The following is a 25,774-nucleotide window of genomic DNA, read 5'->3' on the forward strand; positions in this document are numbered from 1 at the left end:
TTCTCACTCAACAGCTAAGGGTCAGTGGCAGCAGTCCTGCCCAGAAACACAGGAGGCTCATGCTAATTGTGCAACACCGCTGTGGTCCTGGTGGTCTCTGGAGAGGAAGCCCTGCCTGGTCCTTTTCTCTTGACTATTCTCTGCTCTGGGCTGGATCACTTCCCCAACATCTAGTCCCTCTAGGGAGCAGAAACTCGGGCTGGCTTCTGCCCTTGCACTTTCCTGCTTGTTTGCAGCTGAGTTTCATACTGTGGCTTCACTTTCTCAATCCCCACGGCCTGGTTTCCCCCTTTCCTCAGGATCCTGAGGTATTTCTGACCTCAGAGGGCTAAAGGGGTCAAGACTGCCTGGAGTGATCTGTGTTCTCAAAAAGACCAATCCAAAGAGCATACACTAGTAAGTGATGGTGGCCACTCTGTGAGGGATCTACACATTCTTGCCTTAACTGAGAGAGTTGAAAAAAATATATATATGTATTTATAAATATATATATACACATACACACGTACTCCCTCATATATGTATCCATATGTGTGTATATGTATATATAAAAAGAACAGGACCCTAAGTGCTTTGATGCAAATGTACAGCACTGCCAACATGTCTATCTCTCTCTCTATTTATATATATATATATGTACACACTCATATGTATATACAATATATACGTACAAACGATAGCGCTATCCCAAGAAATGTGCATATTTAACATAGTGTTCTGTTTAAAAGCCAGTAGATCATGGTATAATACAATTTATTTCCACTAGTGAATGGCACACATGGAGGAATGCAAAGGAGGTGTTTCAAGTATAATAAAGTTATCTTCACAGGTGAAAATAAATAGTATTATTCCAGTGTCCAACACAATGCATTCTGCAAAGAATTAAACACACCAGATACCTGGTCCTTACATCAACTACTGCAGTTATAAGTCTAGAGTGAAAAGAGGGCTAGTAGGGTCTGCCTTCCAACCTGACAAAGATGCCCAGAGTTTTCATTTTAAATGAAAGGGGAAGAAGAGACAGGAGGGATGATGATACGGCTTCTTCAGTTACTGCCCTTTGCCCACAAAGCAACTGGCTTCTACGGCATCCTGGAAGTCATGGAATCTCAGAGCTGGAAGAAACCTGAGAGGTCACATTAGCCTGGCCTCACTTCCTGGTCATGCAGATAGGAAAAGCACAGCCCCAAGAGGCTAAGACACTACCCAAGTCCTATGGAGCTGGCTGGTGATTAGGCAGGTGATAGGACCCCGGCCTTCAGGCTTCTCAGCCCAGTGCTTTTCCCACTGCACCCCAAAAGACAAACGCTTTTGTGACACTACTCAGCAAGTAAGAAGTATTATCTGTAAACTGCAACTTGGGGCTATTTTCACTCTAGGAGGAGTTAAATGTGCAGATTGGGGATGGGGGGGGAGGGGATAAAATATTTTAAGGTACAAAGTTGGTGATTCAATGTTAACAAAGAAGGGTGAAAGACAGAAACCCAGTGCCACTTTCCACTACCAGAGGCTCTGGACACCAGACGCAGCATTTGCAAACTGCTGCTATACCTTTGATAAATTCCTCATCATTGCTACGTTGCATGTTTTTCCTAAACACACACAGGAAGTAGGCATGCATCAGAACTCAGGAGAGGTAGTATAATCTGATGACAGGTTGGCGTTGCAAACTGATTCACTCAAAACCATCCAAGATTCCTTTTATAAACTTTTCTATAGGATGATTCCCATCATGGAGAAGATTTCGCAGACAATTTTTTCAAATGTACACACACACAAACACAAATCAATTAAAATCTGAATCAGTTTTTGCACACTATCTGTTTTAATTAAAATATTAACCTAATGGAATAATCCAAATCTGCACATGACATAGAGCTGGTGACCACCCAATCAGGTTGGCTACAAAGCCCTATTGAAGAAGACTTCTGGGGTTAGTGATGTCAAGTGTCTGAGTACCCAGGCTCGGAGAGAACATGAGGGGAAGTAACTGAATTTGATTAGGCCAAACAGGGAAAGGATAAACAACTTCAGCTCAAAGTGCATCATTGGTGCAACCAAGGGATTTACAGTTGTCTGAGGTTGGTTAAACTCAATTCATCTTGCCTCCATTAGCCCTTATACACACAAATGCTGGCTGTGCCCCACCCCTCGGCTGCCACTACCATGTTACAATCCAGTGAGCACGTGAGAATTCCTGATTAAACGGTAACCCTCTCAAATTAGGAAAACACTGTCCAATCAATCTCATTTTCTGGAAGCATTTGAATTATGTTTTACTGGAAAAAAAAAAGGCTAACAAACTACATGTCTGTTCAATAACCAAGTATGACAAATAGTTGCAACATTTATCTTTGGACCTGGGAAGAGCTGCAGTGAGAGGTACTTTTCTAATTGGATTACCCTGTTATGTGGATCACTATCCTACTTTCAGGAATGTCCCTTTTACCTCTTGAGGCAAGGTCTTCCAAACGATTTACATAAAAAGTAATTTTCCTTCCATTTGGCTTTATTAAGCCTAATATCCTTTAAAAAGGAGATTTGTGAGAAAGCAGACACCTCAGCAAATGGTCATGAAGTTGGTGGGTGGGGAGGGAGAGGTGTGCCATTGACAGGGACTGAGGAGAGAGAAGGACTGAGGTCCTAGGAATCTCTGTAAGATAAGTTCTAGAGTTAGCAGCCAGGGTTCTCTTCAAGACAAGCTAGGAAGGGAAAGAAAAAATAAGTTACAAGAAACTTTGGTGATGGGAAAGAACATCTACCTCAAGTCAAACTTGACTGAGCTGGTTTTAACTCCAGGACTCCCCAGTACCAGTGTGGCCACAGGGCACTGACGAGAGTACCAGGAAACTCCTTTCTCAGTCCTAAAGGTTGATCCTTCATCATAAAAACAAACACAAACAAAACAACAAAAACAAATAGAAAAACCAACAAAAGATTTTGTCAACAGACTCCCTGACCAGTAGAATGTATTTTGCCAAACTTCCTAGCTCCTTTTCAGCAGTACTGTTGACGCAAGAGCATAGAGACTTCTGGAAGTGGTGTCTCCTATTTGGGGGGGGGGGGGGGGGGGGGGGGAGGTTAACCTGCTACCAAAAGATCACAAAGCCTCAACGAATGGGAAAGTTGTAGAGCAGTGCAGCATTGGAAACAGCAATTGCAAAGAGCACAAAGGGGCTGCCCCATGCAGCCCATCTACAGTGGTGATGGGGGTTAGTCAGCAGCTGGTCAAAGTCGTTGGCTCAGCGACTCCTGGTACACTCTGTATGGCAACTAGACACCGAGACAATTGGCTACACTACATGTAAACAGGACGTTGCAACAAGCCAAAGGAGGGGATCACATCTGGGTATGTGTAGTGTGGGAAGAATGCCAACAGGCAGCAGTTTGCAAACATGGTGTCCTTCAAACACATCCGGCCTTAGGCATACATTGGCTCCGGATCTTTTGTTTTCAAGAAGGGAGCCCGAGGATGAGCCGGGGCTCTAGAGTGCTCTGGGTCCTCAGCTACAATGGGAAAAGCAGCCCATGTGCAGTATTTTCAGCCTTTACCTGTCCCCACTCATGCTGGAAAACCACCACATGGACTGGAAGAGGGGGAAAAGACACCAGAATTGAGTCTTTTCACTTTGAAGGCCCAAAGATTAGGTGGTATAACTGCCTCCTGATTTAAACAAACCCCTGGACATAGAGCACAGCAGGATGGTCTGGACCGCTAACAAGCCCATGCAGCTCCTCCCCCAAATAAATAAAAACCAGGCAAACCTGCTTCTGACTCCTAGAAATGGGCAGCTCCCTGGAAACCTTTGGTGTCTGCGGATGTGCCCCCTTTCCTCCTGCTCTGGGGATGCCTGAGGGGCCAGGCCGATTTAACAAAAATTATAACCTGGGAGGGAATGCAGATCTGGCCCACATGCTAATCTAGCTTAGCAAACACACACTGCCTGCCACAAGCAGCTCTGTAGAATTGTGGGAAACCAGGAAGGCTCCAAACCTTCCATTAAGCCTCTGAGGATTGAGGCACCCAGGAAGTGGCAAGACAAGCCCCCTGGACTGCATTCAGAAAACGCCCCTTCTGGTGAATGCCTTCCATTACATACAGAGGGGTTTTTCACCCATACCATTCCCAGCTCCAGTCCCACCCCCTCCCCAAAGTAATAAAAACAAAACAAAACAAAAAACCACACCCAGCCGCCAAATATGATGACATCCCATTAGTAAACACAGAACGGAACGCTTTACAAAATGAACAAACTATTCCATATGCACTCAGATCCCACACTGCAGCGCCCACATGACATGGCTGTGGTGATGATGTCTGGAGGCGGCAGTTGCTTTTGGCAGACAGCTCCAGTGGAATTGCCACGCACGATTCTTGTTGGAGTTATGTATAAGACATGTGTGAACCATTGGATATTTGTGAAGTAACACTTGTGCTCCTGCTCATACCCTGCTCTGTCCGCCCCCCAGAAGCCGTCCGCCTCAGAGCCTGGGGGCTGTTGCGGACTCCCATGCCGCTGCCTCGAGGCACCCCTTGCATTGGCCCCGAGGGATGACCCCATGGCTGGGGTCCGCCTTGCATCGGATGGCCCCAAGCTTGAGGGGGGCCGCCCATGGGATGACCCCAGTGAGGGCCTGGCCCCCCAGTGGGATTGTGGGACCAACCCGAAGCTCCAGGGTAGCTGTGGCTGAATGCCTCAGGGGAGAGATTGGAAAGGACCATATTACTAAAGCCCAGCCTCATGCTCTCAGAGTCAAAAGCTTCGATTTCTCTGGCTTGACGCTCTAGCAGGCTTCGTATTCGCTCCGTGCGTTCGTTCTGCAAGGCCAACATTTCTTCTTCAATCTGAGTTGCAAAGGAGGAAAAAACAACTTTTAGAGACCAAAGATTCATGCGCTCTCCCTCCCTCTGGGGCCTTCAGAAAGTTCCCTACAATTCGAATGCCCTTCTTCTTCCCAGCTGTACTTATGGAAATACTTTTCTTCCTTGAAGTCAGCTCTGGCTCCACAGGATGTCTCCATTCTCTGAAGCCGCACAGCACCCTGCTCTTGCAACACATTCTAACTGCTAATATGACTTGTATGTCCTTCTCATAACAGGACCTTAATGATCCAGCTCTCTGACGAGAGGAATGTTGCCTTATTTACTTCGGTCTGTCCCAGAACCTCACAAAGGGCCCTGCACACATAAAGCTACGATCGATTTTAGATGAATTAAATCAAATAAAGAGAAAGCAGTTTCCTCAGCTCTGAAACACTATTACAGGTGTTAATTGGCCTTAGGAAACACATTCTAAAGCTAACACCATATAGTAAACGTATTGTGCAAGATGGTAGTAATTTAGCATTTCTCAAATGTTCAAAATTGTGTGTGTGTGTGTGTGTGTGTGTGTGTGTGTGTGTGTGTGTAAATAAAGAACAGGTTACGGAAAGAAATACAATTAAATGCTAAATGTTCAAATTTTATGAGGATTGACTAACCCACACGACAGCTGCCCAAAGGCTGCTGCCTTTTTACAAAATGTATGCAGCACATCTTTAAAATAGTTTGCATTCAAATCTTATCCAGTGTTTTACCTCCATATATCCATTTTATTTTAAACTAAAAGCCAAATTCAGGGGACTTCTAGAGGTCAAATTAAGTAAAGGACCTGGGATAGCTAGAATAGATAAATGGGGAATTAAAGGGGAAAAACTATCCTGTTTATGTGGTAAACTTTAACCATAGTTTCATTGGGTAAAAAAGTTCTAAATCTGTAAACAAGATGTCTAAGATAGCATTATGGTACAGTGGAAAAAGCTAAGATCTGTGACCTTGGAAAAGTCACCAAATTTCTCTATGTTTTTGGACAGAGCTAATGCAGGGATGTGTTCTGTGCAACCATACAGGTATGTGAGGGGCTTTGTTTTTCCTGCCTTCTCAATAAGCAGGGCAGGGGAAGATGGAAGAGAAGGCAGACCTGAAAATAAAAGCAAACTGAATTTAAAGGAAGTCCAAGTCACTTAACTCCTCTGGGTCTCTCTTCCCTCCTCTAGCAGGGGAGGGGCTGGCTCTGGGGGTTCCTGAAATCCCTTCCATCTATTCTGATTCTAGGATGGCTCCTGATCATCTCTCTCTCTCTCTCGTCTTCTAGCAAACGTAGTCACTCAAGTGTTTCTTCACCTAAATACCACAATCATTTATTTTCTTTCACTAATCTTCTCCTAACTTCTTGCAAACATAAAAGCCTCCTAGCTACTGTTGTTATATGTATAACCCAAAATGTTGTATATCTCCAGCCCAAGCCAAAAACAGGCAAAGATTTACTAAATGTCAAGTAGCTGATAAATCTGTTAAGAAGGTCATCAGTCACCCTAAATTTAATCTGATTAAACAGAAGTACACAATATTTGTCTTGAAAACAAGGTCATCTTTTAGATAAGATACTGATAGATGATGGTGCCAATTCAGGTTTACATGTGGTGTGTTGCTTCTTGCCAATGTCATTTTCTATCCTGAGAGGAGGCTGCAACACCCAACTCTTAAATTGTCCATTAGTTCTTAGCTCTTTGTATTTCCATGAGAATTAGTAATGAAAGCATCACAAAATAACACTAGCTGGGGCAATACTGTAGGGCCTTTCAGACAATCAATATTAAGGCACCTATTATGTGCCAGGCAAAAATCAAATAGTCCCTGACAGTCAGAAGCTCGCTTCTACTCTCTTGTGTAATACACCTTGTGCACCAGTAAGTACATATAAATCAGAAACAAGGGAGTTTTTCTGGAGGAAGCACTAGTGGGACCAGGGAGGCACTAGTGGGACCAGGAAGATCCAGAAAGGCTTCCTGTAGCACACAAGTCCAATCTAAAAGAGATGAGGGATTCTGAGAAGCAGAGCTCCCCTGCTTCCAGGCACAGTGCAGAGATAGGATGGAAGAGGGTGGGGCGTGTGTGTGTGTGTGTGTGTGTGTGTGTGTGTGTGTGTGTGTGTGTGAATTCTCCTTCCATGATGGCAGGAGCACAGTGGGGCTCATGAAAAGCCCAGAGAGGACTGCCAGGGAAGCAAGCCTCTTGCCTCTCAGAGACTACAGGCACAAATACACATCCTTCCATATTTCTAGCTATGACCAACGGATTGACGTGTCCCACTTAACTGTACTTCTGTGTTACCAGGGAGGGCTCTAGAGGGGGCAGGCTCACTGTGAAGTGACAGTAGCATCAAAGAAGCATCAATAAAACACTTTTTTAAAAGGCACTGACCACTTATTTTCATTGAGTCAAAGCAAATTCATGTGGGATAGGCATTACACAGAAGTAATCTCTTCTTTGAAAACATCCTTAGGTTGAAGGTAAGAGAAGCAGAGGTTATTTTCATCAGAAAATAACCAAGTGTGTCAGTATGGTCAGATTTCTCCCAACCCATCATATAATTTCTCAGGAAATGCTGACGTTTATGAATGTGCACCAGTTCCAAAGAGAAGTGAACAACCTTCCAGGGGAAAGGTCTCCAATCATGATGCTAAGAGTATCAAATGCTTACTTTGACTCAAGAGGCCCCCAGACAGATGCCATCCTAGCCGAGAGCACCACAAAGCTTGCTCACCCTTTAGAAGTAAGTCTGCTTTGGGAATGGGCTGAGAGGACAATTTAGGATGCCTCCCATTTGGCACATGCCATTCTGGATCATGTAGTGAAAGCTGAGAAAAATAAAAGTATGGACTCACTCACAGGGGAACTTACATGGTTTGTTTGCTTGGTGGCTTAGTCTGTGAGAACTTATATTAGGCTTAAAACAACTCCATGCCACAAATGATCATCCGTCTGGAAACAACTAAAGTCCACTTTTGTTGGGTCGTTTCTAAGGGAATATTTTTCATTTGCAAACCTAACATGAAAGGCAGCTTAATAAATACTGCTTTGGTGTTTGTTCAGTCAATATTTCTTTTCATCAGGCATCTGTGTGACAATTAGGTGACTGTGTGACAATCTTTTATTATGACATTAGAATTAAAATATAGAAACTATCCTTGGAAAACCAAGTAGCACTTGAAAACCGATGCCTCTAAAACATTTGGCATGTCTATTATACTGACTGATTTTCAAGGAGCCATTCTGGGCCTGCATTTCAGGAGGCCATGGCATAAAAAATGTACACTTTCAGTTGGATACGAATAGAAGACAAAAACAGATGCTACTTCGATAATGAGGGTATACAGCCACTAGGTGGTGCTAAAATACAACTGGGCAATCATTATTCCACCATTTCTTCCTGATCTTGGGGCTAAGATTGGCTAATTATTTGGGCAGAAAAGCCGGGAAGAGGGGAAGGGGTCCCTTTTGGCCGTCGTTCATGAATGCAAAAGACCATTTTACACTCTATGTTGAATCTAAAAGCCTAAACTCAGCAACCAGACTTACCTGTTTGTAACCAAGGTTTTTTTGTTTTTTTTTTAATTTAAAGATATGCATCTGGTTTTGGCTTTACTACCCAGAATAGTAAAGAAAATTGACTTCTCGAAGCATCCAGCCATGTCGTCTGCTAAGTCACAAAAGTAAACTTAGGTGGCTAAGAGAAAAATTGTACTTTATCTTAACCAGGCATTCTGTCTTTACTCCACCTGCTCCAGGAGGAAATGTGAGGACAGAGGAACACTACACATTACGTAGAAAGCAATGAGGACAGTAGAGCACAGCAAGAATTAAGAGAGTCAGCGGGACAGATGATATAGGCCGACCATGAGAAAAAGGGGGAACCACCTAACACAATGAAAGCTGCAAGGAAGTTTCCATGTCCAAATACATGGGCGAAACACGATAAATGCAAGATAGCCTGGAAGGTCCTCTTAAGGTCCTAAGTGTGGGAGGCTCACACATGAGAAGCACAGCATTTAAAGTATGCTCAAAGGAGGAAGAGAGAGACCTGGATTCTAGTTGTGACACTATCACTAACTGGCTCTGCAGTCTTGGGCAAAATGCGGCCCATCCCTTGGTTTTTCTGCTATAGATGAGGGAGCAGGAGTAGGTGGCCCCCCCAAATCCCTTGCAGATCTAACATTCTGTTTCTAGGATCACCAGTGGCCTCCTCCAAAGGTACTTTTCTTTATTCTTGCTTTTGCTTCAGACCCAGTTGGTTTCTTTCCATCTCTCTCTCTCTCTCTCTCTCTCTCACACACACACACACACACACACACACACACACAGAGTGGGGATTGCTAGTTGGATCCAATAAGAAAAAAGAATTTCCAATCGTTGCCACCACACATATTGGTGCTACCAAAGCTATACAATAATATGGGTTCAACCAAAATGTCCATTTTTCTGCCCAGCTTTTCAGTTGTGTTAACAGCAAAGGGTGTTATATAGGCAACAATCCTCTTTACCTCAGTAATCATTGCGAATCTGTTTGGGGTTGAGATGAAGGCAATGACAGTCAGGTACCTGCTCCTGACCATTAAAGCCAAATGGTCTTGTCTCCTCCTTTCTCCATTCCTAAAGCTGTCCTAACGCTCTCTTGAGTGTTGTCTGTCAGTCTTAGGGCCCCTCTTCCGAGTCCCACCCCTTCCTTGAGGTCACTCACTGGCATCAGCAGCATGAACTTATGACCAGACACAAACAAAAGAAAATACCTCTAAGACACTCCGGCGTTAAGACTGAGTCAGTAAGACACACCTTTTGTTCCAAGAGTGCCCTTCGGAGGGAGACCCTCTGCTCCAGCTCTCGGAGCTCCCGGTCATGCTGGGCCTCAGCCTGCATCTTGATCTTGCTTTGATATGCATTGAGCAGCTCGAGCTCCTGCTGCAGCTGCATCTTTAAGACCTGGCACTCTGCCTCCTGGGCCTCATCCAAACGCAGCTGGGAGGGGAGAAAAGAGGCCGGACTTAGACAGGGGCATGCCCCTGGTGACTCGCTTGCTCGAGGGAGGGAAGAGGAAAGGGAAAGGGAAAGGGAGAAGAGAGAAGGGGTTTTTAAAGCATGCAATTATTACCTCTTGTAAACAAAGATAAGACTTCTCTAAGCTAGCCTGCACAGTGCTTGAGAAATCTGGAATCAGGCTAAATGATGCAAGCTTCTTTATTTTTTACTCACCAAAGGGAGAGAAAAGCATCAGCATTCCATTCAAATGGGATAATGGGGGGAACTCTCAATGTAATACTGCTTATTGGCCCACTGAGCTGCCCAGCTAAAACTACTGACCTTAGGCAGTGGGAAGGGACCCGAGCTGTTCTCTAGAAGATGAACTGGCTTAGGGTGACAGGAGGGGGCTGGGACAGCAAAGCTCTGAATCTATCCATTTCAATGCTGATTCATTCTCCACATCGCAGCAGCACCTGAGCAAAGGTCACTTTCACTATTGGCCAGGCCCTTTGTTTCCTATGGCAATTCTGGCTATCCTCGTGTCACTGGAGGGGTGGGGTTGGGGAAGGGCAGGCCCTGCCAGAGCTAGCACAGATCAGGCCACTCACAGCTTGTGTGGAGAGCATTTCGTTAATGCTGTGATCATACTGCTCCGCGAGAATGGCCAGTTTCCGAGTCTGTTCCTCCTTGAGACGCTTGAGAACTGCTTTGTGCTCACTCTTTGGTGTGGTCTCCAACAAGTGGTTCCTCAAGGCTTTGTATTGTCTGGTCTGGATCTTGCAGGTATCTTGAAACTGCTTCTTTATTTGCAATTCTTTAGACTGAGAGGAGAGAAAAAGGACACATCACTTAGAAGGTTTTTAAGTCACTTCTATCTTGAGAATCTGAGACCTCAGGATGCTCTAATAATAAGCCTAAAGGAAAAAAATGAAGAAGTGCAAGGAACACACACAAAAGACAGATGGGACCCGAGGCCGCAGCTGCCTTCACTCAACGCTTGGAATGCTGGCATTTTGATAAGAAAAGCTCCAGCTTCAACATGTGTCAGGACACAAAGATCCTATTGATGACCCAGCTCTCAACAGTCCTCTTCCTTTTTCTGGCCAACTTGGTCATGACTTCAGGGATTCATTCAGTGGACTCTGGATTGGCACAATAATTCGTGATGCACAGAGGTACAAATTCAAAGGACCTTTATGAATTAGTATGCTGTGAACATCAAGGTTTCTGTGAGCCGAGCTTTACAGAAGGAAACCACACCATCTCTGCCGCAGGATGCTCAGCCCTGGCCCTCCTCTGATGTTAGGCAGAGCCTCAGTTCTAGTTATGTGATTGGCCACATACCCATAACAACACAAGTGGAGTGTGGCATGTTTGAGGCTAACCAAGAAGTTTTCCTACTCCATTAATACTGCTGCTGTCTTTCTATGAGGGGATGCCTTGAAAAATGGCTTACCCTCTGATAGCACAAACAAAAGCAATCCGAAGTTATCGGTGACTGCCTCCCCTTCAGCACCCCTTCCTCCACAAGTACTGTGAAGAGCACCCCTGGAAACATGGCCTGTCCCTTGCTTTTGCTAGCCCCCCTCACACTGCTATCTCCTGTCTCCGGATCAGACTTCCTCTATTTGCTATGCTTGTGGCAAAGCAGGCCTCCTGGGCATTCACAGGACACAACCTAAAGGAGGAGCTTGAACAGTGTAATCATCAACTTCTTTCAAAGGAATCATCCCACCCTGAGACTCCTTCTCGGGATCAGCATACTACATACTATCCTCATCTCAGTGGTTAGGAACTCCCAGCTGCAAATAAGGAAAGCCCTCCACCTGCCACTCTCTCCCTCCCTTCCCATCTGGCTCCATCTCCCCTTGCCAGACACTTCAAGTGTACTCTCTGGGACCCTGACCCTACGTAATTCACACATTACCTTTCATGTTACACTTTTGCTTTTCTCACTTTTTCCATCTTCTGGCACTCACTAAGAGCTGGCTCTCTTGGTAACAAAACCGCATCATTTCCTAATCAGCTGCTCTCCCGAACTTCATAACCCCCAGAAACTTCACTTTTTGCAAGAAATCAAGTCTGAACTCCCCCCCACCCCCACCCCAGGCGGCTAAGAGCAGACACTGGAGAGTTCTTCTCAGATCCTCCATCATTTAGGGAGGGCTCTGCCCCTCATCATTTCCCACCTGGCTGCCTTGAAATGGGCACCTGTCCACCCCCCTTCTCCTCATCTCCCCAGACTTTTTCAGTTTCTTTTTATGACTGTCATATGCCTTTTTTTGTATCCCCAGAGCTTAAAGGCACAATGGCTAGCACATGTAAGTGCTTAATCAATGTTCACTGATCCTGACTTTTCCCCTGTAAATCTTTTCTCTCTCTGAGCCTTTCCTTCTTCTGGTTCTGAAATCTGGCTCCCTCTTGATGAGAGACACAGCCTCTCTGGCCATCTTTTCCAGTACTGGTCACACTTTACTCACAAGCCCCGACTCACTGCTGTGGTGGTGGAGCTGGAATACTTCTGGCTCCCTGTGCCATCACGCAGGAACCTCTTTCCTTCAGGGCCTTGGATTTATCACCCAATCAAGATCCTGGTGGCCACTATCCATCAACTCCTGGGACATTCTCTTCTCCTCAATGAGTTCAGTGCCTGACTCATAGTCTTTTTCCACCTGACCCCCTGCCCTTATACTAAAGGACTTTAACTTCCCAGTTGCTCAGTCTATTAATTTCCGTGACCTATTCCTCCATTTCACTTCAGCTACACACCAGGATGGTCATACGAATGTGCCTATGTTCACAAACTCCAAAATCCCTTTATTTGAGCATAATCTTTTATCATCCCATCTTTCTCTATGCTTGCCAGCTCCTAAGCCTATTCTACTCCCTCTACCTCTCAGTTATTTCCTAGGCCATGAACCATAATGGTTATACTTCCCTATCTCCACCCAGTGGCGATTCGGCTCCACTCTGCACCTGAATTCCTTGTCCGTGTCCTATGTGCAACCACATCTTGGCCAACTCTATCAGTGGATTACTCTAACCATCTTGTAAGCTTCATTCCTATTTATGACTACTGAATGAAGCTGGAGAAAAATCTTAGAGCTGTTCTTATTAGCTCATTACAAATGAATGTTACATAATCTCAGCTGGGCCCTCACTACAGCAAGGCAATCCTTTTACCCCTCCCAAGTCTATTTGTTCCATCATTCACCATAACAGCTTCTCGATCTTTTCATTCATTCTTCAGCCTTCCACAGCATCCTCTTCTACCGTGTCTCAGTTGAGAACCTCACCTCATGCTACACACACACACCCACACACACACACAAAATCTTCTTCCCTCCTATAGACAAATCCCTCTATATGCACCCTTGATCTCCTTCTCTCTCATCTTCTCAAGTAAACTGTCCCCACGTTATCAACCTCATTCTTCTCTACCCATGTCTTCCCCATTTTTAAAGTCTCAGTCGATCTGTCCATCCCCATTAGGTACAGCCCTATGTGTCCTCTCCTCAGCTTAACTCCTAGAGAAAGGGGCTTATCCTCCAATTCCTCTCATCCCTCTCACTAATAAACCCTCTGCAATCTGGCTTCCAAACTCCCCATTCAACTAGAACTGCTCTCTCCAGAGTTACCAGTCTTTTCTCACTGCTCATCACTCTCGTTATCTCTGTAGCTCTTGGTATTACAAAGCAGCATCTACTCTCCACGTGATGTTATTCTCTTCTAATTGTCTCCATATTTGATCCTTCTCATTCTCCTTTGCTGGAACTGCATCCAAGCCATGCCTACTGATCCCCCCGAAGTTGTGTAATGGGCCGTGTCTTCTGCTTCTGTACTACCACACCTGGTGATCTCATCAGCTCCCGTGGATTCAATTACTCTCTCTAGGGATTGATCCCTCTTCTGTCTCTTGAGATCCAGTCTCATATAATTAACTGCCTCTTTACCATCTCAAAGTGGATATCCATGAGACTATGACCTGCTTGACAGCAGAGATTGTTTGGGGGGGAGGGGTTGGCTTTTGTATCCCTACCACTTAGCACAGTGCTTAACACATAGTAGGCACTTAACAAAAGTTAGCTGACTGTGGACGTATCTCAAACTCAACTTGTCCCCCTAAAACTATTTATCTTTACCACTAAACCATCCTCTCTTCTCAACCTTCCTATTATTGTCAAGGGCACTACTACCCTCCCTATCACTCACACTTGCAACCCTGGCATCATTGCTAACTCCCTTCACTCACCCCAAACAGATCTACTTTGGTGCCAAGTCCTGTCATTTTAGCTTCACAATATCTCTCTCATACATCCCCTTCTCTCCACCTCATACAACTACCAGACTAGGTCAGGTGCTCACTGCCACTTGCCTGGATTATTAGAATAGCCTTGTAATTGGTGTCACTCCCCACCCCAATCCATCCTCTACTCAGCTGTAAAGTTATTTTCATAAAGTGCTTGCCTGACCTTAAAATCCTCTACTCAATAAACTCCAGTGGCTCTGAATTACCCCAGGATTGAATCTAATCCTCCAATAAAATCCTGTTTGGCATGTAAAGTTCTTCCTACCTTTCCAGCCTTTTTACACTTTGTTCCCATCCACATACATAATGACCTAGCACACTGGCCTCCTTGTTGCACGCTGAACCTTCTATCTTCCCCAAGATGCCTCTGGGCTGGTTAATCCTCACCCCTATAAAGGCTCTCCTTCCTCACTTCAACCTCCTTTGCTTTATTGACTGTTGTCAAGAGTCAGGTCAAATCCCAACTCCAGCAGGAGCTCTTTTCTAGTCCCTCCACTGCTAATGCCATCCTTCTGGAATTGTGTTCCATCTATACCGTATACATCTTATAGGCATACTGTTATTAGTTTGTTGTCTGCTCCACTAAAACATCAGCTTCCCATGGCCAAGACCAGTATTTTTTCCTTTCTTTGTATTTCCAGCCAGTATCTAGCACATAGTAAGTACTTAATAAATGCTCACTGATTGACTGGAAATAAAATCAGTGCTTAATCTTTCCACAATCTAGAAAACTGTTATACAAAGTTATATCCAACTGAGGCCCAAGAATAGAAATAGTCACTATTCTGCTGGGATCTGTTTCAAAGTAAGTGGAGTTTAGATAAAGAAAAGGGCCCCTGTCTCTGATTTGTCCCAACAACCTACCTTGGTTTCTCAGTCCCAAGCTACCTTTCCTTTTTTTTTTTTTTAAAGTTTTATACATTCGTTTTTAAAATTTTCACTCCCAAAGTCTTTTGCTCCCCCAGCTCCTCCCTTACCTACTGAGAAAGCCAGCAATGCAATACCTATTATCCACAGAAAGTCGTGCACACCGTATGTCCACATTAGCCATGTCCAAGCTACCTTCCGGACTTGAACAAGCCCCATTATTCCCTGTCCTGCTCGGCACAGTCCAATCAAATTGGCCACCATGCTGCTTCTCTCAGATGACATTCCCTCTCCCTTTTCCATGCTTTGGTACTGGTCATTTCCTCAGTTCTCTGTCTGGAGTTCAGTCTGGCTAAGACTCAGCTCTATACTGCCTTCTACATAAAGTCCATTCTTACTTTCTCAGCTCCTAGTGCCCCGCCCCTCCCCCTCCCATTACTGTGTATTTTGCACATCCTAATTAGCATACACATTGTCTCCTCCACAGAGTGCAAGCTCCTTGAGGGCCAGAACTGGTTCATCGTGTCTTTCTACCCTCAAGGCACAACATAGTGCCTAGCACAACACAGATGTTCAATAAATGCAAGTTGATTGACCACTGAATTTTAAATAGAGAAAGGCACGTTGTAGGCACTTCCCCATGAGGATACAAACACCAGACTAATTAAAAGCAGTCTAATCTCTGTAACTACACCTACACCTACACACACCCACACACTGATTCAATGGACATCATGTATATAAAACACAAAAGTTACGTGATAAGTTATGTGTAAGAAAAGATTTTTTTTTTGTTTCTGGTTACACTTGGAGAAAACATGCTCCTAAATTCTTTGCACTAGGAGTCTGATCTTTCCAAGGAGTTTTCTTCTCTACTGAGAGAAAATTCTAATTGTGAGTATTCAGCTGATATGCAATCTGACTGGCCTGAGCTGCTTCCCACCCCTCCTTTAAAGGCCTGATTTCTGGCAGGGTGTCCTTATTCACAGTGGATGACATCAAGTCTATTCTTTCCTCACTTTCCACCCACTCCCTAGAGACACCATGTCATAGTCACATGTCTTGATTCTACTGGAGGTCTTGAGAGAATTTCTTTTAGCTAAGTGGAAAATGTAATTTTATATATATGCATGGTACCAATGTCTCTGAAGCAGAATGCTTTAGTCCTCAGAATTCTCCCTATTTCTTCCAGTCAGAAACTGGGCTGAGAAAAGAATCAAAGGTTGTTGCCATCACACACCCCGCTCCTTAACAAAACTTTAACAAGTTTTCATATTTCAAATGCTACAGGATGAAAAGTATCCAATCCCTCTATCTCAGTGGCTTGAGCACAGAAAAGGAGGATTTTCCAAGCAGTCAGGAGGAGGGGAGTTTACTTGGAAGGGAGGAAAAGAGAAATGACGGAATGCTACTAAATCAGCAGGGTTGCAAATGAGATAAAATAACAAATTTAACTTGGACTAAATTTAAAATTCAGAGAGGGAAACCCCTAAATAAAAGCTGGATTACTTTAGATGGAAAAATCACCTCCAATGGAGAACAAAAAGACATTTCTTACATAAAACAAGCAGAGAGATTACAACACAAAGGGAACATGCTGATTACACTCCTTATTAAATTAATACATCCATTTCCCAACCACAAATTCGGAATCTATGGCCACCCCCCCACCAAGGGGGAGGAATTTCCTAGTCAGGCCTTTCTATTAAAAGTCTAGCCACAACTAATGAACAACCACGATTTCCCCCAACTTTCTCTGAAGGGTCTCTTGGAGAGCCAACACCACTGACTTCTTCCAGATCTGAGAGAAGACACAACAGGAAACAGAAGGGAGGGGTAAAGTTCACTCCTAACCATGTGACCACTGTATGCTGGGGGAGTGAAAGGCTGGTGGTCCAATGGCTGAAGAAGTGACAAAGCCCTAACAAAGCAGGCACTGTGAGGTTAGATGATCCTCTAGGGGCTGCCGGTGTCGGAGTCACAAATAAAATGCATCTTATTTTGGAAACCTTTTCTCTTGCAGAGAGCATCCATTCATTCAGTGACTGAGCACAAAGACGGAAAGCATATAGAACAAACCTGTCAAGTCACTGCCGAGACTAAATTTTCCAGCGTCATGTATGAAGTAAGGTTAGAGGTCCATAATTTAAATCGATGGGGATAGCAAACTGGTGTGAGATCAATAAAGAATGAAATTTTCCTCATGTACCTGATCTATTCTACACTCTCCTGGGTAACTCCTCTGGAGAGGGAGGGGAGAGGCTTCAGTTACTTGGATAAGAGATTGTGGTTGCAGATTTTCCTCTTTATGAGGTAAAGAGAATGAGCATCCTGCTCTCAAAAGAAGCAGCAGCTCCAAGAAATCCCCCAGGGTCACAACCTCTCCTCTACTTCAGGACCCTTGTTGGACATGGATGGAACTTTAGGTAGAAATATTCAGAGGTCTAACTCCAGCAGGGACACCACAGTGAGCCACAGGTAGACAACTGTTTTAAATTCAATTTTTCTACCATTAAAATTCTATTCTTTTAATCCTATACTTAGATTAATAAGCAGCTTATTCATCTCTTCTGATAACAGACACCATCAATACGCAATACTGTTTAAATTCAAATGTCCATATTTGTATATTAGCAAACGAGCAGAACTGAATAAGGCTTGATAGTTTATAGGCCAGACCAAAAATTCTGCTTTATTTGGAAAATGCTTATGAAGAAAAATTGTCACCTACATAAGAATTAAGTTTGCTTTCCAGTCACTTGTGACAAGTCCTTAATGACATGTCCTAGCAGGGTCAAGAGGTAACACAGGTAGGGATGGGAGCTTTTTCTTTCTTCTCTGAGATGCTCATGGTAGTGTCCCAAGAGAGGCACTGTTAGTGGCAATCACCTTCACTTAGGTGTGTGCCTTTCTTCCTGAACTGTGCCCACATCAAAGGAAAGAACATGCCAGAATGCTACAAAGATGGTGCTGTTTGGGAGAGGGGAAAGGGCCACACAAAGTCTCAAGAAGAGAAAGCTCCACTTCCCTGCTCACGTACCTTCAGACTCTTGGGCTGCTGCCGAACCTCCATGACGTGCTTGCGCCTCAGCTCACGCTCTCGCCGCTTGTTGTACTCCAGCTGGTTGGTGAGCTCTGTCTGGTGCTGCAGCCTGATCAGCTCACAGCGCATCTTCTGAATGGTGCTGAGGTGGCGGAACTCAAGCTCCTGCATGGACTCGTGCTGTCGCAGCAGCATGGCATGCTCCAAGTCCTTCTGGGTCTGCCTTTTATTTAGCTCCTAATGCAGAACATGAAAGACAGAGGGGCATGAACTGTTACTGTGGACTACATACACACATCCTAAGATGCATGAATAGAGAAGACTTTTTAAAAAATGCAGTTTTCTAAAAAAAAAAAAAATGCAGTTCTCTGACTTAAGCATGGCCACAGAGTAGATGCAATGATTTGGGGTCTTTTGCTAGAGTTGAATAGGCATTACTTGGCATCAGGTAGCACACATTTCCTTATACTTTGGGACTTTCTATATACTTCTTAATCTTCCTGGTTATTATGGCTACTATTCACCAAATTATTAATAGGTTTAAACTGTATCTAAAGCTTATTTTTAAACCATCCTGTCCAAAGAAAGTAAAAATCAGACTTCCTATAGGCTAGGAGATATTGAGGGTGAATATCTGACATTCCGATTTCTACAACAGTAGACCAATTAAAAGGATCAGCATTAGAAAAAGTGCACTAAGCTGGACCCAGCACATACACTTATGGCTGGTAACTGAGAAACAGCTCTATACTTGGTCCCGTTCATTTACTCCTACTGTGCACCAGGAAAGCCTTCTCTAACAGTTTCTTGCCCCCTCCTAACACACCTCTCTGACAAGGTCCTGCTCCAAATTGTGGCGGCCAAGCAGCATCCTTCTCTTGAAGCGACGGCACTCCAACTCCAGGTACTGCCTCTGCCTTCTCAGGAGGTTAGCCTCCTCTTCTGCTTGGAAATGCTGGATGTTCTCCTTCTGTTTGGACAGCCACTCTTGCTTTTCTTTCTTTGGGGTACTCTGGTTTTCATTCAGCTCCTGACAAAATAATTCACATTCTCTTAGCCATGTGCAATCAAAGTCAGCGACAACTGCACCAGGTTAGGATGGTATTTATCCTTCTGCCCTTCTGTGTCCATCAAAAAGAGACTCAGGACTTCACCTTCAGTGGCCAAATGCTGTCCCTAAGATACTATTTCAGTACTAGACAATCTTGGTGCCCAGAGTGCCCCACAATGGTGTTCCCTTTCTTACTGGCATTAGTATCAGTGAGGAAAGGACAAGTGGCCTGGGCACCAGGAAGCACATGTACTTTTCAGCTTCAAATGGCTCCATTTTTAAAAAGCCACAAAATCAGAAGTAATAGTTGAGAAAGCCCACCATGGTTAGGGGGTCGCCATAATATCCTCTGACAATAGCCTAAGAGATTCCTCTTCAAGAATGCCAGAAGGCATAAAATGTGGGGCTGAAATAGTTATTAAGTGATGTTATATCTCCTGGTTTTACATATTATAAAGACTAGTGGTGTGAAGTTTTAAGTAAAATTTTGAAGTTGGTATAGGAGAATCTGAAGTGGAAAAATAAGCAATAAGGGGGAGCAGAGTAGAGACCATTATAAAAGGGCTTACCTCTCAGAGCTCTAAGGTAACCTCTCAAGCCCCATGGTTTCCTACCTATTCCAACCATGACTGCAGCTACCCACCTCAACAAAAATGCTTTTGCATCAAGAGGGCAAAAATGGCCAATAGGCTTGATAATGCGAATGATAGAATGGCCAATGGACTGATCTAAAGTCTTCAGCAGTTTCCATAGTCTAAACACAATCAAAATTAGTTACAATGACATCACTGAAAATTCTTTGGAGCTGACAAGCTTTAAATAAAATTCATATAATGCTGGTCCCAAGAAGCACTCCAATAGCACTCCATCTTCTACCACAATGACGACACATGAATAACACAAAAAAATATGGCTTCTAAAAATAAAATCAGTTAATAGCTGAAGCTATAAAGAAAATACATGTGGGAAATCATCAAGTTTGACTTGCTTAGCTAGCCACTTAAAAACACCATTTCTGCATTACCTGATTTACCTGAGGAGTGGTCACTGTCTTGATTATTTTAATCAACTAATTAATTAATTACTTGTCATTAAATACACATATCTAATAATGATATTATGAGAAATATATTTTAGAATTTCCTCAAATTTTCATTTATAATAGAGAATTATCGAATAAGACATTCACTTGAAATGCCTAATCGCTAAAACTGTGCTTGGCAGAACAGGGAATAATGTCTTTGACCAGCAACACGTAGATTACTACCTTTGATGAGATGACGAACACATGAAAAGGAATATATAAGATACTATACAGAATACCCACATCTTGTTATCTTGTCATCTTATATTGCTAACTATGTGGGTCCAAGAAATATTTCAGGCAATCAGTTTGTAAGGAAAAAAAAATGTATACCACTCAAAGAACTGTGGTTTTCAACCTCTTAGTGTATGAAAATCCCTTTTAATTTAAAAAAACATTGTAAGGTTCTCAAGGAGTTGTGCTACTAGTATCTATTAATTGTCTACTAAAGGCACTTCCTCCCAGGGCTGTTGAGAGTATAAAAAGAGCTAATCTATGTCAAGTACCTTGAGAACTATCTAAATGCTGGCTTAACAATTCCAAAGGACAAAATCAAATAACACAGCAAACACTTTTAAAGACTGATAAGCCAACAAGGGAAAGCCAGTTGTCCTTACTAAAGTAAAAAAAAATTGTACTTAACAATAATACTAACACAAATCCACATTCTTTCCTAATATAAAAAAAGTGACTTTTGACTTATTCCAAGTTATATATGTCACACTGGACCACATTCCTGTAAATTATTAATAAGGACATGAGTTTCTGCCCATAGAATAAATGAATAAATTTATAAGAACACATAAAAATACAGGTTTGAAGCTAAAATAATGGTTTGCTTTTCAAAGGACATGAAAGATAAGGAGGAGGTAAGGAGGGATGAAGCTAAAAGCATTACTGGCACCCTAATCTAGAAACAGGGAGCCTATGCTGGAGATTCCTTGTAAACCAGCAGCTGGTTTAAAACAGCAGACGCCTTTGACTCTGCATATGGCCCAAAGAATATAAATGACTTTACAGAGAGACGATAATTTCTCTCTTCTTTATGGGTTTTCTGAGGTACATCAACTCACTGATACCTGGCGTAATAAGTTGTCTTCTCTAAACCAAATGGTAGTCTGACTTTCGAATCTTTTCTACCACTGATAGCAAAGTAGCTAGAGCATGTCATAAGAAATTATTCCCCATGTTCCATTTAATTATCTCTTCTAAAATGCTCGCTTTGTTCCTGATGTACTATGCTTACTTACATTTCTCAGTATGACAGAATGGATAAGTAATCAAAAGTAAAAGAAAAGCATCAAAATTAATAGTCAAGGAATGCTTGTGGAACAGCTGCCAGAGCTGGGATTCTCCATCTCCTAATTCAGGCTGGCCGGCTGCTCTTCCCACACACTGTGATCCCACTTAGGAAGTGGCTGCCCCGGCAAACTCCTTCCTCCCAGCTCACCCAGTGGTAGAGTCAGGCTCTGGCCTGAGCGTTTGCATGAAAAGAGAAATACCTCCTTAAGCTGCTCTTTGCGCAGTTTGTACTCTCTCTTCTGGGACTCTAAAAAGCTGTTCAGTTCTTTTTTCTGCTGTGCTTGAATATGTTGTTGGAATTTCTTTTCTTCATTGGCCATCACCTTAGCCTAGCAAAAAGCAAGAAGAGGTGAATTATTACACGATTTTCAACTTAATTCAGTTTGTAGTGATGCAAAATCTCTCTAAACTTACATACGATTAAGCAGCTTACTCAAAGTCACCATTTCTCTGTCACCACCATGGCCAACACAACCAAAGGAAAAGTAAAAGACTCAAACCAGTTATTTCTACTCAAATCATTGGTTGTTTATTACCTAATCAGTCACCACACTGTAACATTATGTAGGCAAAAGCTATTTTCTTGCAACTAACAATCAATTTGAAAAAGAAAAGTCCAATGTAGAATAATATGCTGCAAATATCACACCAATTTGACAAATGAGGCACAGACTAGTTTGAATGACTTATCCCAAAACTACTAAATAAAACATTGAAAATGTCAGGGACTAAAAGGGACCCCCACACCCTGGTCTAAATGATCGGGCCCCAGAAAACTTGAGCAAATGTCTTTGGGAACCATTTTTTGATCCTCAAAAATTAAGGAAGCTACAAAAGAGAATTTTACTGGAGCCACTGACAGTTACTCACAAATACTGCTCATCGCCTAAAATGAAGGGAGAACATGTAAGAAAACCACTCCCACCTTTCTGTGCTTCATCTGCACCAAACAGCACAAAGCAAAACATCTTCTTCCTAAAGTTACAGAAATTACTTGAGAGAGATACTACACAAGTAAGGGATTTTCCCCTAATTATCAATTTGCTTGGCTCCTGGGAACAGATACGCAAAACACTAAGTGTCATCTGTTGGTCAGCGCTGAGAGATGAACATAAGCTGAAGCAACGACCAACAGGCTGTTTCCCTACCTCCTTCTCCATAGCTGCTTGGTGTTTCTTAATGAGCTTCTCCATCTCCGCAGCAAAGTTGTTGCGCTGTGTTTCGAGGTCTTTGTCCAGCCGGAGGCGGTGCTCGTCCATCTCGGCCTTCAGCTTGTTCTCCAGTGCCATCAGCTGCTTCTGGTGCTGCCGTCTCATGCGCTTGTAGCCGGACATCTGTTCTCTCAGCTCTGAGTCTTGCTCATGTTCTTGCATCTGCCTGGTAACCTAGGTGTGTCAAGGTGAGAAGAGGGATGAGATAAGAAGAAGAGCTTTTCCTCCTAGTCTTCTGGAAACATACTAGCTTTAGACCTGCTTGGAAAGCCTCATCCTCAAGTAAAAGTTGGCATTTGGCCTATGTCGGAGGCAGCAGGAGCATGGGCTCTGAGGCCAAAGCACCCAGGATGAAACACCAACCCCCAGCTCCTCTGATCCTTCCTCTCCCAGCCTCCCTGGGCCTCTGTTTGCTCATCTGTAAGATGGCAGGTCTGGACTAGATGGTGCAGATTGCCCCCAGCCTAGAACGACAATCCTTTAGAGGGGCATTCTATGGATGTCTGCCTTGGGTTTAGCACTAGTTAATATTTTTTTTTATACTAGATAAACAGAACATCCATTAAACTTGGTCAGCATATGAGTTCAGTGAGCTGGCTAGCACCTTGGCTGACAGATGCATGGGCAGAATGTTAACAGGGCCACTGCTTCAAAAAAGAGAAAAATAACTGGAGGGAAAAAGAAATGGCCCAGAAGAGAAAGAACAGACCACTGGAAAATACGGCAGAAAGAGAAATAAGAGTTAGGAGACCCTAGGCTAAACATGAATCAACAATGTTTTGGGATGACAAGAAAAAAAAAAGAAATTAAGGCTTGAAATTCACATGAATAAACATGCAGGGCATGGAGAACACTGAGGCAATTCCCCCACAATGTTTAGCACTGGTCAGGCATTTATTGGTCCATTACAGATTTGCATAGAACAAATGATAAAGTTCCTTGATTTAATTTTGTTATTTCTATACCAATAGTAGGGAGAATATAAGAAGCACTCAACTAGTGGGCTGTTAAGTGTGCAAGGATTTAACATCTATGCACTGATCTCTCTATCCAGGAGTCAGAAGCAAAGCAGTGGTAACATGGCAGGCTTTGGGTCCCTAGACTTAAATCTATCTCAGACAGTTTAGGTAAACCCTCATCAAAAGGCAAAAAATTCCTTGAATTTAAGGCAGTACACAAATAGGGATGGGTGACCCAGGTGGTCTGTGGGAAATAAATGTTACCACTGGTCTTCTTGTTTTCTGAATAGAAGAGTACAAGTTTACCACAAAATTAATGAGAGCTCTGAACAAAATTCCAAAGTTTAACGTGCTTAAAAAAGGAACAAACGTGTCCATGGCATCTATAGGCTTTTGGCATGATAGACAAGGAAGCACAATTTTGCTTTATTGGTTCTGCTGAAATTTATGATTTGGACTCAACTTTATAAAAATCTGAAATACCCAAACATAATGGAAGTTTGCAAGACATCTTCATAAAGGAACTCACTTAGTCTCACACTATCCTTATAAAGTACAAAAGAAATATATATTTTAACGTTCATTTGGGGAAAGGGTAGATTAAAGGGACAGACATTAAAGGTACAGAACAAACCGTAATGCCTCCTCTGTCCCAAACATGCTTCAGTCTTTTTTACCTAGACCGTCACTTCTAGACCCACCTACCTTTCCACATCCATCTCAGATGCCCCTTCTTCAGGAAGTTCTCCTGGAGCTCAATCTTTACAGCAGCACTTGATACCCTTCTTATGATGACTTTAATCTACTTTGTATTAATTACATGATACTACCTTTACACTTAGATCACAAGCTTCCTGAGGCTGAGTCTTACAGGTGTTTTACACCCCTGAGGAAGACTCTGGAACCAGATTAAAATATAATTGGAAAATATATGACAAAATAAGTAAAAGTACAATATAATATAGATAATGTTAATGTGGTTTTCTAAGTTGTTATGTGGTTTGGTGGCCCCATTTCTATTTGAGTTTGACACCACTAGCTTTACTAAACTTTACATGCCACTTATAACAAATGAATAAAGTGCCAAGTACTTTATAGGCACTGTTGAAGAAATGAATTTATACTCATGTTTGGGGGTATAACTACAGGCACCCAAAAGCACAGCTGAGGACACATCAGAGCCCGAAGCAAGATGTACATGTGTTTAAAATCTTAGAACCCAAGAAAGAACATACCAATGATGCTGTGCGGATAGTAGCAAAGTGTTCTCGATTACGGTAATGTGACTTTTGGCGAGACACTTGTTGGGGTGGAGATTGTGGTTCGGATGCCCTGGTTCTTGGATCTGCCTCTTCTCTATAATTTTCTTCCTCCTGAGAAGTGAGGATGACACCAAGAGTACAGCAGGTGAATGTATGTGTGTATATATATATATATATATACATATATATATATATATATATACACACACACACACACGTGTGTGTACATAACTCAATTGCACCTTTGAGAGCAAAAGCTTGGAGTTTGACTCTACCAAAGACAATTTAGATCAATAAATTACTTAAATAAGTACTTGTTAACAAAAGCACATATACAGGCCTAAAAACCAAAAATCTCCTGTATTTCATCTACAATCAACTTAAAAACCAAGTGAACTTCCCTGAACACATAATATAGGATACTGAAATATTTAATGGCTACATTTATATACTTTCCACCATGTGGGGAAGCAGCATCGCTTTGAATACAACCAGACTGTCAAGAGTCATAGCAACGTGCGGTCGGTCTATTCTTTACACTATGAATCTGTGAGTCACGATGAAGTAAATAGTAACTAAGGATGCTGTCATGCTAACCAAGTGCCTCCAAAAGGCACCTCATCATTTCACATAGGATAATAACACATTTAAGCCACTCTCTTCACCAACAGAAATATGACTGATTTGCCACATATATCAGGACTCTGTTGTCTTAGCAGCAACATGGCTATTACACAACTTTCCCCTCTCCAAGAAAAGTCTACGAAACAATTTCAAACAATGGAATGTTCGCAAAGTGTTGACTCTTTCAAATGAGTGAGCTGGGATTCTTAACCAGAAACATTTTA

General features: G+C 43.0%; 1 protein-coding gene across 1 annotated transcript in view; it reads right to left on the reverse strand.

The window, feature by feature from the left end:
• Window positions 1–3,061: 3,061 nt before the first annotated feature.
• Window positions 3,062–25,774, reverse strand: part of TAOK1 (TAO kinase 1) — a 62,685-nt gene continuing 39,972 nt past the window's right edge. Inside the window, 9 exon segments of the mRNA XM_036767289.1 lie at window positions 3,062–4,462; window positions 4,465–4,846; window positions 9,653–9,835; window positions 10,447–10,659; window positions 18,055–18,294; window positions 18,884–19,087; window positions 21,695–21,823; window positions 22,643–22,879; window positions 24,900–25,037. Of these exon segments, the coding sequence (XP_036623184.1) occupies window positions 4,239–4,462; window positions 4,465–4,846; window positions 9,653–9,835; window positions 10,447–10,659; window positions 18,055–18,294; window positions 18,884–19,087; window positions 21,695–21,823; window positions 22,643–22,879; window positions 24,900–25,037 (1,950 nt within the window). The 3' untranslated portion in view covers window positions 3,062–4,238.

Source organism: Trichosurus vulpecula, chromosome 7, assembly GCF_011100635.1.
Source record: "Trichosurus vulpecula isolate mTriVul1 chromosome 7, mTriVul1.pri, whole genome shotgun sequence".
NCBI classification, from domain to species: domain Eukaryota; kingdom Metazoa; phylum Chordata; class Mammalia; order Diprotodontia; family Phalangeridae; genus Trichosurus; species Trichosurus vulpecula.